Here is a 19,470-nt window from a genome sequence, read left to right as displayed (position 1 = left end):
ACATGTGGTTGAACATGTGGTTGTTGAACATGTGGTGGTTGAACATGTGGTTGAACATGTGGTTGTTGAACATGTGGTGGTTGAACATGTGGTGGTTGAACATGAGGCTGTACATTTCATAGATCGTGTAGATGGTAAAGGTGTATCAGTAAGTCTGTCCGACCTTGACGATCTCCTCTCCACTGACATGACGTAGTCTCCCCAGGATGTCCATCACTCTGTCAGGGTGGGCCTTCCACTTCAACAACGCAAGCAGGTCCACTGTGAATCGGAATTGGAATCGAAAAAAAAGGAATCAGAATCGGGATTGGAATCTAACAAAAATCGAAATTAGATCAAGATCAACTTGGCTGACAAAAGGGGAGGGGAGAGGGGAGGAGAGCAGGGGAGAGGATAGGAGAGGGAAAGAGAGGAGAGGAGAGGGGAAAAGAGGAGAGGAAAGGAGAGGGGAGAGGAGAGGAGAGGAATAGAGGGGAGGGGAGAGGAGAGGAGAGGAGAGCAGGGGAGGGGAGATGAGAGGGGAGGTGAAGAGACCTACCATTCTGTGTGAGCTTGGTGGAGGAGAAGATACCTACCATTCTGTGTGAGCTTGGTGGAGGAGAAGAGACCTACCATTCTGTGTGAGCTTGGTGGAGGAGAAGAGACCTACCATTCTGTGTGAGCTTGGTGGAGGAGAAGAGACCTACCATTCTGTGTGAGCTTGGTGGAGGAGAAGATACCTACCATTCTGTGTGAGCTTGGTGGAGGAGAAGAGACCTACCATTCTGTGTGAGCTTGGTGGAGGAGAAGAGACCTACCATTCTGTGTGAGCTTGGTGGAGGAGAAGAGACCTACCATTCTGTGTGAGCTTGGTGGAGGAGAAGAGACCTACCATTCTGTGTGAGCTTGGTGGAGGAGAGCTGTGTGGAGATCCAGAGGGTCTCCTTGGTGCTGCGTTGGAAGATGAGGCTGGAGGGAATGTTGGGACAGCCGTTGAAGTCCTCCTTACAGCAGGGCAGACCCAGGTACAACGCATGGTTACTGAACGTAGCATTCTCATCACACTGGAGAGAGGGAGGGAGAGAGAGAGAGAGAGAGAGAGAAAGACAGGAACAGAGACAGAGAGAGAGAGAGAGAAAGACAGGAACAGAGACAGAGATAGAGAGAGAGAGAGAGAGAGAGAGAGAGAGAGAGAGAGAGAGAGAAAGACAGGAACAGAGACAGAGAGAGAGAGAGAGAGAGAGAGAGAGAGAGAGAGAGAGAGAGAGAGAGACAGGAACAGAGACAGGGAGAGAGATAGAGAAAGAGAGAGAGAGAGAGAGAGAGAGAGAGAGAGAGAGAGAGAGAGAGATCAGGTTGTAGATCAGAGAAAGATGTAATGCTACCGGACTACACTTTAGCTGAATACTTAACCTGTAGAAGACCCCAAACAAAGAAGAACCTAATCACAGAATTAGTGATCATAGCCTGGCAAATGAAACCGCAAAACAAAAACTGGCCTGAGAGGACAGACTATGTCATAACTGATTGTGACAGATTGTGGTGGGGACAGAGAGACTGAGAGGACAGACTATGTCATAACTGATTGTGACAGATTGTGGTGGGGACAGAGAGACTGAGAGGACAGACTATGTCATAACTGATTGTGACAGATTGTGGTGGGGACAGAGAGACTGAGAGGACAGACTATGTCATAACTGATTGTGACAGATTGTGGTGGGGACAGAGAGACTGAGAGGACAGACTATGTCATAACTGATTGTGACAGATTGTGATGGGGACAGAGAGACTGAGAGGACAGACTATGTCATAACTGATTGTGACAGATTGTGGTGGGGACAGAGAGACTGAGAGGACAGACTATGTCATAACTGATTGTGACAGATTGTGATGGGGACAGAGAGACTGAGAGGACAGACTATGTCATAACTGATTGTGAAGGATTGTGGTGGAGACAGAGAGACTGAGAGACAGAGAGATAGAGAGACAGATTGTGGTGGGGACAGAGAGACAGAGAGAGATTGTGATGGAGACAAAAAGACAGAGAGAACAGCCTCCTGACTAACCTTGTACACAAAGAGCTCGTGACTCTCGTCTGACAGCGTTGTCCCGTCCTCTCTCATCAGTGGTGTGAAGGCAAAACCAAACAGCTTCTTCTCCCCCTTGTCTTTGGCTGTAGAGAAGAGAGGAAGAACAGAGAGAGATCGTCAATCATTTGATCTCTGTAACCCAGCCGTCCGCCCTTAAGTACCAAAGCTACAGGTCTGGTGACAAGCCTAGTACTAAGGAAAAACAATACTACTGCTACCCAATAAGAACTACTGAAGTGAATCTTCAACTTCAAGAGTCGCTGAACATTTTCTCTAGACCGTGACTATACCTAGCTGAACCACTTGAAGGAACATTACAACAAAAGAGTAGCACAGTGCATACCGATCTAGAAAACAGGCAGGTACTCACTGGAGCAGTGTCTGAATGTAGAGACCAGGTCGGTACTCACAGGAGCAGTGTCTGAATGTAGAGACCAGGCCGGTACTCATTGGAGCAGTGTCTGAATGTAGTGACCAGGCCGGTACTCACTGGAGCAGTGTCTGAATGTAGAGACCAGGCCGGTACTCACTGGATCAGTGTCTGAATGTAGAGACCAGGCCGGTACTCACTGGAGCAGTGTCTGAATGTAGAGACCAGGTCGGTACTCACTGGAGCAGTGTCTGAATGTAGAGACCAGGTCGGTACTCACAGGAGCAGTGTCTGAATGTAGAGACCAGGTCGGTACTCACAGGAGCAGTGTCTGAATGTAGAGACCAGGCCGGTACTCACAGGAGCAGTGTCTGAATGTAGAGACCAGGCCAGTACTCACTGGAGCAGTGTCTGAATGTAGAGACCAGGTCGTTACTCACAGGAGCAGTGTCTGAATGTAGAGACCAGGCCAGTACTCACTGGAGCAGTGTCTGAATGTAGAGACCAGGCCGGTACTCACAGGAGCAGTGTCTGAATGTAGAGACCAGGCCAGTTCTCACTGGAGCAGTGTCTGAATGTAGTGACCAGGCCGTTACTCACTGGAGCAGTGTCTGAATGTAGTGACCAGGCCGGTACTCACTGGAGCAGTGTCTGAATGTAGTGACCAGGCCGGTACTCACTGGAGCAGTGTCTGAATGTAGAGACCAGGCCGGTACTCACTGGAGCAGTGTCTGAATGTAGTGACCAGGCCGGTACTCACTGGAGCAGTGTCTGAATGTAGTGACCAGGCCGGTACTCACTGGAGCAGTGTCTGAATGTAGTGACCAGGCCGGTACTCACTGGAGCAGTGTCTGAATGTAGTGACCAGGCCGGTACTCACTGGAGCAGTGTCTGAATGTAGAGACCAGGCCGGTACTCACTGGAGCAGTGTCTGAATGTAGTGACCAGGCCGGTACTCACTGGAGCAGTGTCTGAATGTAGTGACCAGGCCGGTACTCACTGGAGCAGTGTCTGAATGTAGTGACCAGGCCGGTACTCACTGGAGCAGTGTCTGAATGTAGTGACCAGGCCGGTACTCACTGGAGTAGTGTCTGAATGTAGTGACCAGGCCGGTACTCACTGGAGTAGTGTCTGAATGTAGAGACCAGGCCGGTACTCACTGGAGCAGTGTCTGAATGTAGAGACCAGGCCGGTACTCACTGGAGCAGTGTCTGAACTCGAAGCGTAGGTGTGACCCTCTGAAGCGGTCTATGGGGATGGGTAGTTTAACCACCTCGCTCCAACGGGGGCTGTTGTTGTGGTAGAGGACAAATGAGCGATGTTCACTGATGTGGGGCTCACCACTGCCCAGGCTGATACAGTCCTGAGAAGAACAGGTAAGTACATATTGATACAGACACACACGGACACCATACAACTATTTAGATTGTTTCACATACAGTACCAGTCCAAACTTTGGACGCACCTACTCCAGGGCTTTCCTTTATTTCTACTATTTTCTACGTTTATAGAATAATAGTGAAGACATCAAAACTATGAAATAACACATATGGAATCATGTAGTAACCAAAAAAGTGTTAAACAAATCAAAATATATTTATGTTTGAGATTTTTCATATAGCCACCCTTTGCTTTGATGACAGCTTTGCACACTCTTGGCATTCTCTCAACCAGCTTCATGAGGTAGTCACCTGGAATGCATTTCAATTAACAGGTGTGTCTTGTTAAAAGTTCATTTGTGGAATTTCTTTCCTTCTTAATGCGTTTGAGCCAATCACTTGTGTTGTGACAAGTTAGGGGTGGTATACAGAAGACAGGCCTATTTGGTAAAAGTCCATATTATGGCAAGAACAGCTCAAATAAGCAAAGAGAAACAACAGTCCATCACTACTTTCAGACATGAAGGTCAGTCAATCCGGACAATTTCAAGAACATTGAAAGTTTATTCTGTTGGTCACAGATACCTTTAAAAAAAATTAAACCAGTCTGTTAGCCTCCTGTAAGGCGTCAAATCTCTTTCGCGTAGAGTTGATGTCACGAATCTCGCCGAAGATGGTGCCTCTTCCTGTTCGGGGGGGCGCTCGGCGGTCGTTGGCGCCGGCCTATTAGCTGCCATCGATTCCCTTTCCGTTTGTTTCTGTTTATTGGGTAATTGGGTACACCTGTTTTGAGTTAGTGTTTGTTTGTAGGCTATTTAAGGGCACTAGGCCCGCTGGGTATTTGTGCGGGCTTGTTTTCTGTTATCTAGTGTATGAGTGTTTTTTCGGACAGTTTTAGTCCGTTGTATTTTGGGACGGGTTGTTTCATGCGCCCTGGTGTTTTGCATGTCGTGGCTCCACAGTCTATGGAATAAAATATCCACGTACTGAATTACCTGCTCTCTGCGCTTGACTCCTCCACTCACCATTGTTAGAAGTTGTAACAGTTGATCAGGATGTTGGTTGTGGACTTTGGAAATTTGTCCTCCCACTTCTCTTCAATTGTTTCAATTGCTGTGTGAAGTTGCTGTATATTGGCGGGAACTGGAATACACTGTCGTACACGTCGATCCAGAGCATCCCAAACATGCTCAATGGGTGACATGTCTGGAGAGAATGCAGGCCATGGAAGAACTGGGACATTTTCAGCTTCCAGGAATTGTGTACAGATCCTTGTGACATTGGGCCATGTATTATCATGCTTGAAACATGAGGTGATGGAGGAGGATGAATGGCACGACAATGGGCCTCGGGATCTCATCACGATATCTCTGTGTCAATGACCATCGGAGGTGAGCTTACGACGCCGAACTTCAAGACTCTGGTGAGGATGATGAGCTTCTCTGAGACAGTTTCTGAAGAAATTCTTTGGTTTTGTAAACCCACAGTTTCATCAGCTGTCCGAGGAGCTGGTCTCAAACAAACCCGCAGGTGAAGAAGCCGGATGTGGAGGTCCTGAGCTGCCGTGGTTACACGTGCTCTGTGGTTATGAGGCCGGCAGGACGCACTGCAAAATTGTCTAAAACAACGTTGAAGGCGGTTTATGGTAGAGAAATGAACATTAAATTATCTGGCAACATCTCTTCCTATGATCTTTACACAGGTGCACCTTGTGCTGGAAAAAATAAAAGCATGCCAACTGCACTGCTCCCTCAAAACTTGAGACATCTGTGGCATTGTGTTTAAGAGTGGACTTTTATTGTTTCCAGCACAAGGTGCACCTGTGTAAAGATCATGCTGTTTAATCAACTTCTTGATATGCCACACCTGTCAGGTGGATGAATTATCTTGGCTAAAGAGAAATGCTCACTAGCAGGGATGTAAACAAATTTGTTCACAACATTTTAGAGAAATACGCTTTTTGTGGGAAAATATCTGGCATCTTTAATTTCAGCTCAACGTATATAAACGTTGCGTTTATAGATTTTTTGTTTAGTGTATAAAACATATTCGTAAAGTCGCCTGACGTTTTATTAAGGTCTTCAGGAAGAAAGAAAAAACCTACTTTGAGTATTTCTCCGTCTGGAAAAAAAAAACCCTACTTTGAGTATTTCTCCATCAGGAAAAAAAACACCTACTTTGAGTATTTCTCCATCAGGAAAAAAAACACCTACTTTGAGTATTTCTCCATCAGGAAAAAAAACACCTACTTTGAGTATTTCTCCGTCTGCGAAGAGCACGTAGACGGTGACCTCAATGTTCTTCTGGACACTCTTGCCTCCCCTCTCAAAGTCTCCTCTTTCCAAGGTGAGGTACAGGTCGTTACGGATGTCACCTGGGGAGATTAGACAGACGAGGTACAGGTCGTTACGGATGTCACCTGGGGAGATTAGACAGACGAGGTACAGGTCGTTACGGATGTCACCTGGGGAGATTAGACAGACGAGGTACAGGTCGTTACGGATGTCACCTGGGGAGATTAGACAGACGAGGTACAGGTCGTTACGGATGTCACCTGGGGAGATTAGACAGACACACCCAATTTACATCAAGGGGCTCAACTTTGGGTTGTTGGTAAAAAAAAAAATACAAAAAATGACTGAAATTATTTCACTTTCCGTAGATTGGTTGGTCAAAGTAGTGTCTGTTGCATAGGCCTTGTAAGACATGACGCTTCTGTCTATGACATAACAGTGATTCCGGCTGGTAGAGAGAGGCTGTGGTAGAGAGAGGCTGTGGTAGAGAGAGGCTGTGGTAGAGAGAGGCTGTGAGAGTAGAGTTTACACCCAGATCTTCCACCTCCAGAGATCCATCAAGCATTTCGCTACACTCGCATTAACATCTGCTAACCATGTGTATGTGACAAATACAATTTGATTTGATCCCTCTCCTTCACTTCCCCTCCCAAAACATGACCTTTTCCCTGGGTAAACACTCAGCTAACATGCTCCACCCCCTGGATGTGCTGCTAGATGCCGAAACACATCATTGATCTTTTCGAAACTGTTGACCTATTTACCCACATACACACACACACACACACACACACATACACACACACACACACACACATCCACACACACACATACACACACACATCCACACACACACACACACACACATCCACACACACACATCCACACACACACACACACACACATCCACACACACACATCCACACACACACACACACACACACACACACACATACACACACACACACACACATACACACACACACATACACACATACACACACACACACACATACACACACACACACACACACACATGAACATACACACACACAAACACACACACACAAACACACACACACACACACACATACACACACGTATGCGTGAACATACACACATACACACACACGCGTCAACACACACACACACACGCGTCAACACACACACACACACGTCAACACACACACACACAAACAGACGCACGCGTCAACACACACAAACAAACACACACACGCGTCAACACACACACGCACTCCATCCTATTCAGAGTGATAGCCAATGCTCTCATTTCTTTTTTTCGTCCTGGTTCTAAAGCTTAAGATATTTTTTTGACTGTTAAAATGAATGTTAGAAGCTCAATCCATCATTGTCTATGGGTGAGTTCTAAACCAAGAGATCAACTGTTGGGACTACGATGTGTGTGGATATTGTACAGTAACGTCTAAGAAGCTTCGGATTCTAAAAAGGAGATATTACTTAGAGTAAAACATCTCTATATCTCCATGATGTTATTACATACTACATCAATGAATATTCTGCCATGGATAATGGTATTTTTTAGGAGATGCTTTCCTTCCTCAGAATTCAGTGAGTCTGATTGCTGTTCTACACGGTACTAACCATTAATATTGAAAAGCTGGGAACAATGAGCATCCATTGTCTTTAAGAGGAACAGTGTGTATTGATTGGTGGGCTGGATCACAGACAGATTGTACAGTAAGAGGGGTTTTACATGTGTGTTTCTCAAGTAGCGAACATCACAGAAAACCCCTTTTAGATGTTTTAGTGATGCATTAAAGATGAGGAAGCCACATGACTACATTTTAACTACATTATTACATAATATTACTACATTTTAACTACATTATTACATAATATTATTACAGTTTAACTACATTATTACAGTAATATTATTACAGTTTAACTACATTATTACAGTAATATTACTACAGTTTAACCACATTATTACATAATATCACTCTCTGTTGTGTGCTCTCTCTCTCAATTCAATTCAATTCAATTCAATTCAATTCAAGGGCTTTATTGGCATGGGAAACATGTGTTAACATTGCCAAAGCAAGTGAGGTAGACAACATACAAAGTGAATATATAAAGTGAAAAACAACAAAAATTAACAGTAAACATTACACATACAGAGGTTTCAAAACAGTAAAGACATTACAAATGTCATATTATATATATACACAGTGTTTTAACAATGTACAAATGGTTAAAGGACACAAGATAAAATAAATAAGCATAAATATGGGTTGTATTTACAATGGTGTGTGTTCTTCACTGGTTGCCCTTTTCTCGTGGCAACAGGTCACAAATCTTGCTGCTGTGATGGCACACTGTGGAATTTCACCCAGTAGATATGGGAGTTTTTCAAATGTGGATTTGTTTTCGAATTCTTTGTGGATCTGTGTAATCTGAGGGAAATATGTCTCTCTAATATGGTCATACATTGGGCAGGAGGTTAGGAAGTGCAGCTCAGTTTCCACCTCATTTTGTGGGCAGTGAGCACATAGCCTGAGCCAGAGCCATGTCTGCCTACGGCGGCCTTTCTCAATAGCAAGGCTATGCTCACTGAGTCTGTACATAGTCAAAGCTTTCCTTAATTTTGGGTCAGTCACAGTGGTCAGGTATTCTGCCGCTTCTCTGTGCTCTCTCTCTCTCTCTGTTCTCTCTCTCTGGTCTCTGGTCTCTCTCTCTGGTCTCTCTCTCTGGTCTCTCTCTCTGGTCTCTCTCTCTCTGTTCTCTGTTCTCTCTCTGTTCTCTCTCTGTTCTCTGTTCTCTGTGCTCTCTCTCTATGGTCTCTCTGTTCTCTCTCTCTGTTCTCTGTTCTCTCTCTCTGTTCTCTCTCTCTGTTCTCTGTTCTCTGTCTCTCTGTTCTCTGTTCTCTCTCTCTCTCTGTTCTCTGTTCTCTCTCTCTGTTCTCTGTTCTCTTGCTCTTTCTGTCTTCTCTCGCTCTCTTTATCTAGCTCTCCCCAGCCCCACTCTCTCTAACTCACTGCCTCTCTGTTTCTCCCCCTCTCGCTTACCTCGCTCTCGATCCAAACACCCATCAAATCCATCTCATCTTCTCCAAATACCACCTTGCCCATTTAAAGAATGTAGAATGTGAAAAGCCTCCACTCACTCATTCACAGTCCTCATGTGATAGCAAATGGAAACGGAGATATACTGTATACCCATAAGCATCCGTGGCACCGGAGGAGATTACCCTATATGAGGAAAGATTGTATAGGAATGATGACGGTAATATGAATGTGAAGATAGACAGACAGACTGTGTTTGCTTTCAACGCCTGGTTAGACTGTGGCTATGTGCCAATATCCAATGGCATATCACTTAGGGACATTGTAACACAGTCCGTTAGTATTTCTGTGTTCATATTAAATAAATGATATGAATGCCGGAGAAGCTAGGTGGGAGGCTCTGTCAGTGGCTGCATCCTGTTTTTCTCTATCCAATTGGTAGTTACAGTCTTGTCTCATCGCTGCAACTCCCGTACGGACTCGGGAGAGGCGAAGGTCGAGAGCCACGCGTCCTCCGAAACACGACCCAACCAAGCCACACTGCTTCTCTGACACAATGCCCACTTAATCCGGGAAGCCAGCCGCACCAATTTGTCAGAGGAAACACTGTACACCTGGTGGCCGTGTCAGCGTGCACTGCGCACGGCCCGCCACAGGAGTCGCTAGTTCGCGATGGGACAAGGACATCCCTGACGGCCAAACCCTCCCCTAAACCGGACGACGCTGGACCAATTGTGCGCCGCCCCATTGATCTCCCGGTAACGGCCGGCTGCAACAGAGCCTGGAGTCAAACCAGGATCTCTAATGGCACAGCTAGCAACTGTGATGCAGTGCTGTAGACCACCACCTCACTCAGGAGGCCCTCTGTGTAGTGCATCCTAAATGGTACCCTATTCCCTATATATAGTGCCCTACTTTAGACCAGAGCCCTATGGAACCCTATTCCCTATATAGTGCCCTACTTTAGACCAGAGCCCTATGGAACCCTATTCCCTATATAGTGCCCTACTTTAGACCAGAGCCCTATGGAACCCTATTCCCTATATAGTGCACTACTTTAGACCAGAGCCCTATGGAACCCTATTCCCTATATAGTGCACTACTTTAGACCAGAGCCCTATGGAACCCTATTCCCTATATAGTGCACTACTTTAGACCAGAGCCCTATGGAACCCTATTCCCTATATATATAGTGCACTAAGTTTGACTAGCACTAGATGATATGTGGCTGCAGTCACATGGTGGATCGATGGTATCTGGGTCTTAGCAGATCGGACCCCATTAAAGCTTTCATTTCCCATTAGCTGCCCATGACTCACACACACACACATGTGTATGCTCAGGCAAACACGGATTATTTCAGGTTATTTTACAGTAGCAGGAAGGAGTCAGTCAGACACTACTGAAACATGACTTGTTGAGTATTAGGCTAGATGTGTCCATGTAGGGCTGAGTACTAGGCTAGATGTGTCCATGTAGGGCTGAGTACTAGGCTAGATATTTCCATGTAGGGCTGAAAACTAGGCTAGATGTGGGGCTGAGTACTAGGCTAGATGTAGGGCTGAGTACTAGGCTAGATGTAGGGCTTAATACTAGGCTAGATGTGTCCATGTAGGGCTGAGTACTAGGCTAGATGTAGGGCTGAGTACTAGGCTAGATGTAGGGCTGAGTACTAGGCTAGATGTAGGGCTGAGTACTAGACAGGATATAGGGCTGAGTACTAGGCTAGATGTAGGGCTGAGTACTAGGCTAGATGTAGGGCTGAGTACTAGGCTAGATGTGTGCATGTAGGACTGAGTACTAGGCAGGATATAGGGCTGAGTACTAGGCTAGATGTAGGGCTGAGTACTAGGCTACATGTGTCCATGTAGGGCTTAATACTAGGCTAGATGTGTCCATGTAGGGCTGAGTACTAGGCTAGATGTAGGGCTGAGTACTAGGCTAGATGTAGGGCTGAGTACTAGGCTAGATGTAGGGCTGAGTACTAGGCTAGATGTGTCCATGTAGGACTGAGTACTAGGCTAGATGTGTCCATGTAGGGCTGAGTACTAGACTAGATGTAGGGCTGAGTACTAGGCTAGATGTGTCCATGTAGGGCTGAGTACTAGACTAGATGTAGGGCTGAGTACTAGACTAGATGTAGGGCTGAGTACTAGGCTAGATGTGTCCATGTAGGGCTGAATACTAGACTAGATGTAGGGCTGAGTACTAGGCTAGATGTGTCCATGTAGGGCTGAGTACTAGGCTAGATGTGTCCATGTAGGGCTGAGTACTAGGCTAGATGTGTCCATGTAGGGCTGAGTACTAGGCTAGATGTGTCCATGTAGGGCTGAGTACTAGGCTAGATGTGTCCATGTAGGGCTGAGTACTAGGCTAGATGTAGGGCTGAGTACTAGGCTAGATGTAGGGTTGAGTACTAGGCTAGATGTGTCCATGTAGGGCTGAGTACTAGGCTAGATGTAGGGCTTAATACTAGGCTAGATGTGTCCATGTAGGGCTGAGTACTAGGCTAGATGTAGGGCTGAGTACTAGGCTAGATGTAGGGCTGAGTACTAGGCTAGATGTGTCCATGTAGGGCTGAGTACTAGGCTAGATGTAGGGCTGAGTACTAGGCTAGATGTAGGGCTGAGTACTAGACAGGATATAGGGCTGAGTACTAGGCTAGATGTAGGGCTGAGTACTAGGCTAGATGTAGGGCTGAGTACTAGGCTAGATGTGTGCATGTAGGACTGAGTACTAGGCAGGATATAGGGCTGAGTACTAGGCTAGATGTAGGGCTGAGTACTAGGCTACATGTGTCCATGTAGGGCTTAATACTAGGCTAGATGTGTCCATGTAGGGCTGAGTACTAGGCTAGATGTAGGGCTGAGTACTAGGCTAGATGTAGGGCTGAGTACTAGGCTAGATGTAGGGCTGAGTACTAGGCTAATAATACTAATACTAGACTGAATTGGTTTCAATTCATGATGTTCTGCACGCTACAATCTGACCCTTTTTTTTATGAACCTAAAATGACACAACTAAATCTAACTGCCTGTAGCTCAGGCCCTGAAACAAGGATATGCATATTATTGATACCATTTGAAAGGAAACACTTTGAAATGTGTGGAAATGTGAAATGAATGTAGGAGAATATAACACATTAGATCTGGTCAAAGATAATTAAAAACATTTAAAAACATGCGTTTAAAATTTTTTAATAATTGTACCATCTTTGAAACACAAGAGAAAGGCCAAGGTATTATTGCAGCCCAGGTGCAATTTAGATTTTGGCCACTAGATGGGAGCAGTGTATGTGTAAAATGTTTGACTATTACAATGAACAATTACATAACTGTTCAAAATGTTGCATCATGACTGCCCAGATGTGCCTACTTGGTTTATTCATACATTTTCAAGTTCATAACTGTGCACTCTCCTCAAACAATAGCATGGTATTCTTTCACTGTAGTAGCTACTGTAAATACGATTAACAAGAATTTAAGCTTTCTGTACATATCAGATATGTCTATGTCCTGGGAAATGTTCTTGTTACTTACAACCTCATGCTAATCACATTAACCTATGTTTGCTCAACCGGGCAAAGCAGAGGAAGCGTCAGGCATACAGAGAAATGTAGAGGAAGACTCAGGCAGACAGAGCAATATAGAGGAAGAGTCAGGCAGACAGAGCAATGTAGAGGAAGAGTCAGGCAGACAGAGAAATGTAGAGGAAGGGTCAGGCAGACAGAGCAATGTAGAGGAAGAGTCAGGCAGACAGAGCAATGTAGAGGAAGAGTCAGGCAGACAGAGCAATGTAGAGGAAGGGTCAGGCAGGGGCACAGAGGGGCTGCACTTACACCAATTTACCTCCGTCTCTATGGTGAGCAGGGGGCAGGGAGGAAGGGCCAGATGGACACCAGGTAGGAGGGGCCAGATGGACACCAGGGAGGAGGGACCAGATGGACACCAGGGAGGAGGGACCAAATGGACACCAGGGAGGAGGGACCAGATGGACACCAGGGAGGAGGGACCAGATGGACACCAGGTAGGAGGGGCCAGATGGACACCAGGGAGGAGGGACCAGATGGACACCAGGGAGGAGGGACCAAATGGACACCAGGGAGGAGGGACCAGATGGACACCGGGGAGGAGGGGCCAGATGGATACCGGGGAGGAGGGGCCAGATGGACACCAGGGAGGAGGGACCAGATGGGCACCGTGGAGGAGGGACCAGATGGGCACCAGGGATGAGGGACCAGATGGGCACCGGGGAGGAGGGGCCAGATGGACACGGGGGAGGAGGGACCAGATGGACACCAGGGAGTAGGGACAAGATGGACACCAGGGAGGAGGGACCAGATGGACACCGGGTAGGAGTGACCAGATGGACACCGGGGAGGAGGGACCGGAGGGACCAGATGGACACCGGGTAGGAGGGGCCAGATGGACACCGGGGAGGAGGGACCGGAGGGACCAGATGGACACCGGGGAGGAGGGGCCAGATGGACACCGGGGAGGAGGGACCAGATGGACACCAGGGAGGAGGGACCGGAGGGACCAGATGGACACCGGGGAGGAGGGACCAGATGGGCACCAGGGAGGAGGGACCGGAGGGACAAGATGGACACCGGGGAGGAGAGGCCAGATGGACACCGGGGAGGTGGGGCCAGATGGACACCGGGGAGGTGGGGCCAGATGGACACCGGGGAGGAGGGACCAGATGGACACCGGGGAGGAGGGACCGGAGGGACCAGATGGACAAGGGTAGGAGGGACCAGATAAACACCGGGGAGGAGGGACCGGAGGGACCAGATGGACACCGGGTAGGAGGGGCCAGATGGACACCGGGGAGGAGGGACCGGAGGGACCAGATGGACACCGGGGAGGAGGGGCCAGATGGACACCGGGGAGGTGGGGCCAGATGGACACCGGGGAAGTGGGGCCAGATGGACACCGGGGAGGAGGGACCAGATGGACACCAGGGAGGAGGGACCAGATTGACACCAGGGAGGAGGGACCGGAGGGACCAGATGGACACCGGGGAGGAGGGACCAGATGGGCACCAGGGAGGAGGGACCGGAGGGACCAGATGGACACCGGGGAGGAGGTTCCAGATGGACACCGGGGAGGTGGGGCCAGATGGACACCGGGGAGGAGGGACCAGATGGACACCAGGGAGGAGGGACCAGATGGACACTAGGGAGGAGGGACCGGAGGGACCAGATGGACACCGGGGAGGAGGGGCCAGATGGACACCGGGGAGGAGGGACCGGAGGGACCAGATGGACACCGGGGAGGAGGGGCCAGATGGACACCGGGGAGGTGGGGCCAGATGGACACCGGGGAGGAGGGACCAGATGGACACCAGGGAGGAGGGACCGGAGGGACCAGATGGACACCGGGGAGGAGGGACCAGATGGGCACCAGGAAGGAGGGACCGGAGGGACCAGATGGACACCGGGGAGGAGGGGCCAGATGGACACCGGGGAGGTGGGGCCAGATGGACACCGGGGAGGAGGGACCAGATGGACACCAGGGAGGAGGGACCAGATGGACACTAGGGAGGAGGGACCGGAGGGACCAGATGGATACCGGGGAGGAGGGACCAGATGGGCACCAGGGAGGAGGGACCGGAGGGACCAGATGGACACCGGGGAGGTGGGGCCAGATGGACACCGGGGAGGAGGGGCCAGATGGACACCGGGGAGGTTGGGGCAGATGGACACCGGGGAGGAGGGATCAGATGGACACTGGGGAGGAGGGACCGGAGGGACCAGATGGACACCGGGTAGGAGGGACCAGATGGACACCGGGGAGGAGGGACCAGATGGACACCAGGGAGGAGGGACCGGAGGGACCAGATGGGCACCAGGGAGGAGGGACCGGAGGGACCAGATGGACACCGGGGAGGTGGGGCCAGATGGACACCGGGGAGGTGGGGCCAGATGGACACCGGGGAGGAGGGACCAGATGGACACCGGGGAGGAGGGACCGGAGGGACCAGATGGACACCGGGTAGGAGGGACCAGATGAACACCGGGGAGGAGGGACCGGAGGGACCAGATGGACACCGGGTAGGAGGGGCCAGATGGACACCGGGGAGGAGGGACCGGAGGGACCAGATGGACACCGGGGAGGAGGGGCCAGATGGACACCGGGGAGGTGGGGCCAGATGGACACCGGGGAGGTGGGGACAGATGGACACCGGGGAGGAGGGACCAGATGGACACCGGGGAGGAGGGACCAGATGGACACCAGGGAGGAGGGACCGGAGGGACCGGAGGGACCAGATGGACACCGGTGAGGAGGGACCAGATGGGCACCAGGGAGGAGGGACCGGAGGGTCCAGATAAACACCGGGGAGGTGGGGCCAGATGGACACCGGGGAGGTTGGGCCAGATGGACACCGGGGAGGAGGGACCAGATGGACACCGGGGAGGAGGGACCAGATGGACACCGGGGAGGAGGGACCAGATGGACACCAGGGAGGAGGGACCGGAGGGACCAGATGGACACCAGGGAGGAGGGACCAGATGGACACCAGGGAGGAGGGACCGGAGGGACCAGATGGACACCGGGGAGGAGGGACCAGATGGGCACCAGGGAGGAGGGACCGGAGGGACCAGATGGACACCGGGGAGGAGGGGCCAGATGGACACCGGGGAGGTGGGGCCAGATGGACACCGGGGAGGAGGGACCAGATGGACACCAGGGAGGAGGGACCAGATGGACACCAGGGAGGAGGGACCGGAGGGACCAGATGGACACCGGGGAGGAGGGACCAGATGGGCACCAGGAAGGAGGGACCGGAGGGACCAGATGGACACCAGGGAGGAGGGGCCAGATGGACACCGGGGAGGTGGGGCCAGATGGACACCGGGGAGGAGGGACCAGATGGACACCAGGGAGGAGGGACCAGATGGACACTAGGGAGGAGGGACCGGAGGGACCAGATGGACACCGGGGAGGAGGGACCAGATGGACACCAGGGAGGAGGGACCAGATGGACACTAGGGAGGAGGGACCGGAGGGACCAGATGGACACCGGGGAGGAGGGACCAGATGGGCACCAGGGAGGAGGGACCGGAGGGACCAGATGGACACCGGGTAGGAGGGGCCAGATGGACACCGGGGAGGAGGGACCGGAGGGACCAGATGGACACCGGGGAGGAGGGGCCAGATGGACACCGGGGAGGTGGGGCCAGATGGACACCGGGGAGGTGGGGACAGATGGACACCGGGGAGGAGGGACCAGATGGACACCGGGGAGGAGGGACCAGATGGACACCGGGGAGGAGGGACCAGATGGACACCAGGGAGGAGGGACCGGAGGGACCAGATGGACACCGGTGAGGAGGGACCAGATGGGCACCAGGGAGGAGGGACCGTAGGGTCCAGATAAACACCGGGGAGATGGGGACAGATGGACACCGGGGAGGAGGGACCAGATGGACACCGGGGAGGAGGGACCAGATGGACACCAGGGAGGAGGGACCGGAGGGACCAGATGGACACCGGTGAGGAGGGACCAGATGGGCACCAGGGAGGAGGGACCGGAGGGTCCAGATAAACACCGGGGAGGTGGGGCCAGATGGACACCGGGGAGGTTGGGCCAGATGGACACCGGGGAGGAGGGACCAGATGGACACCGGGGAGGAGGGACCGGAGGGACCAGATGGACACCGGGTAGGAGGGACCAGATGGACACCGGGGAGGAGGGACCGGAGGGACCAGATGGACACCGGGTAGGAGGGGCCAGATGGACACCGGGGAGGAGGGACCGGAGGGACCAGATGGACACCGGGGAGGTGGGGCCAGATGGACACCGGGGAGGTGGGGCCAGATGGACACCGGGGAGGAGGGACCAGATGGACACCGGGGAGGAGGGACCAGATGGACACCAGGGAGGAGGGACCAGATGGACACCAGGGAGGAGGGACCGGAGGGACCAGATGGACACCGGGGAGGAGGGACCAGATGGGCACCAGGGAGGAGGGACCGGAGGGACCAGATGGACACCGGGGAGGAGGGGCCAGATGGACACCGGGGAGGTGGGGCCAGATGGACACCGGGGAGGAGGGACCAGATGGACACCAGGGAGGAGGGACCAGATGGACACCAGGGAGGAGGGACCGGAGGGACCAGATGGACACCGGGGAGGAGGGACCAGATGGGCACCAGGAAGGAGGGACCGGAGGGACCAGATGGACACCAGGGAGGAGGGGCCAGATGGACACCGGGGAGGTGGGGCCAGATGGACACCGGGGAGGAGGGACCAGATGGACACTAGGGAGGAGGGACCGGAGGGACCAGATGGACACCGGGGAGGAGGGACCAGATGGACACCAGGGAGGAGGGACCAGATGGACACTAGGGAGGAGGGACCGGAGGGACCAGATGGACACCGGGGAGGAGGGACCAGATGGGCACCAGGGAGGAGGGACCGGAGGGACCAGATGGACACCGGGTAGGAGGGGCCAGATGGACACCGGGGAGGAGGGACCGGAGGGACCAGATGGACACCGGGGAGGAGGGGCCAGATGGACACCGGGGAGGTGGGGCCAGATGGACACCGGGGAGGTGGGGACAGATGGACACCGGGGAGGAGGGACCAGATGGACACCAGGGAGGAGGGACCGGAGGGACCAGATGGACACCGGTGAGGAGGGACCAGATGGGCACCAGGGAGGAGGGACCGGAGGGTCCAGATAAACACCGGGGAGGTGGGGCCAGATGGACACCGGGGAGGTTGGGCCAGATGGACACCGGGGAGGAGGGACCAGATGGACACCGGGGAGGAGGGACCGGAGGGACCAGATAGACACCGGGTAGGAGGGACCAGATGGACACCGGGGAGGAGGGACCGGAGGGACCAGATGGACACCGGGTAGGAGGGGCCAGATGGACACCGGGGAGGAGGGACCGGAGGGACCAGATGGACACCGGGGAGGTGGGGCCAGATGGACACCGGGGAGGTGGGGCCAGATGGACACCGGGGAGGAGGGACCAGATGGACACCGGGGAGGAGGGACCAGATGGACACCAGGGAGGAGGGACCGGAGGGACCAGATGGACACCGGGGAGGAGGGACCAGATGGGCACCAGGGAGGAGGGACCGGAGGGACCAGATGGACACCGGGGAGGTGGGGCCAGATGGACACCGGGGAGGTGGGGCCAGATAGACACCGGGGAGGAGGGACCGGAGGGACCAGATGGACACCGGGGAGGTGGGGCCAGATGGACACCGGGGAGGTGGGGCCAGATGGACACCGGGGAGGAGGGACCGGAGGGACCAGATGGACACCGGGGAGGTGGGGCCAGATGGACACCGGGGAGGTGGGGCCAGATGGACACCGGGGAGGAGGGACCAGATGGACACCGGGGAGGAGGGACCAGATGGACACCAGGGAGGAGGGACCAGATGGACACCAGGGAGGAGGGACCGGAGGGACCAGATGGACACCGGGGAGGAGGGACCAGATGGGCACCAGGGAGGAGGGACCGGAGGGACCAGATGGACACCGGGGAGGAGGGGCCAGATGGACACCGGGGAGGTGGGGCCAGATGGACACCGGGGAGGAGGGACCAGATGGACACCAGGGAGGAGGGACCAGATGGACACCAGGGAGGAGGGACCGGAGGGACCAGATGGACACCGGGGAGGAGGGACCAGATGGGCACCAGGAAGGAGGGACCGGAGGGACCAGATGGACACCAGGGAGGAGGGGCCAGATGGACACCGGGGAGGTGGGGCCAGATGGACACCGGGGAGGAGGGACCAGATGGACACCAGGGAGGAGGGACCAGATGGACACTAGGGAGGAGGGACCGGAGGGACCAGATGGACACCGGGGAGGAGGGACCAGATGGACACCAGGGAGGAGGGACCAGATGGACACTAGGGAGGAGGGACCGGAGGGACCAGATGGACACCGGGGAGGAGGGACCAGATGGGCACCAGGGAGGAGGGACCGGAGGGACCAGATGGACACCGGGTAGGAGGGGCCAGATGGACACCGGGGAGGAGGGACCGGAGGGACCAGATGGACACCGGGGAGGAGGGGCCAGATGGACACCGGGGAGGTGGGGCCAGATGGACACCGGGGAGGTGGGGACAGATGGACACCGGGGAGGAGGGACCAGATGGACACCAGGGAGGAGGGACCGGAGGGACCAGATGGACACCGGTGAGGAGGGACCAGATGGGCACCAGGGAGGAGGGACCGGAGGGTCCAGATAAACACCGGGGAGGTGGGGCCAGATGGACACCGGGGAGGTTGGGCCAGATGGACACCGGGGAGGAGGGACCAGATGGACACCGGGGAGGAGGGAC

At 53.0% G+C, this 19,470-nt stretch overlaps 1 protein-coding gene across 1 annotated transcript in view; it reads right to left on the bottom strand.

The window, feature by feature from the left end:
* LOC110493302 (dedicator of cytokinesis protein 3) overlaps positions 1-19,470 on the bottom strand; it is a 359,646-nt gene that overhangs the window by 89,424 nt on the left and 250,752 nt on the right. The window contains exons 15-19 of the mRNA XM_036950940.1: positions 6,068-6,192; positions 3,640-3,802; positions 2,046-2,152; positions 872-1,043; positions 164-261 (exon numbers count right to left, since the gene is read on the bottom strand). Of these exons, the coding sequence (XP_036806835.1) occupies positions 164-261; positions 872-1,043; positions 2,046-2,152; positions 3,640-3,802; positions 6,068-6,192 (665 nt within the window). The remainder of the gene's footprint in view (positions 1-163; positions 262-871; positions 1,044-2,045; positions 2,153-3,639; positions 3,803-6,067; positions 6,193-19,470) is intronic.

This window comes from Oncorhynchus mykiss, chromosome 17 (assembly GCF_013265735.2).
Source record: "Oncorhynchus mykiss isolate Arlee chromosome 17, USDA_OmykA_1.1, whole genome shotgun sequence".
Taxonomy (NCBI): Eukaryota; Metazoa; Chordata; class Actinopteri; order Salmoniformes; family Salmonidae; genus Oncorhynchus; species Oncorhynchus mykiss.
The sequence above is the reverse complement of the archived record's forward strand: the minus strand, read 5'-3'. Positions and strand labels throughout refer to the sequence as shown.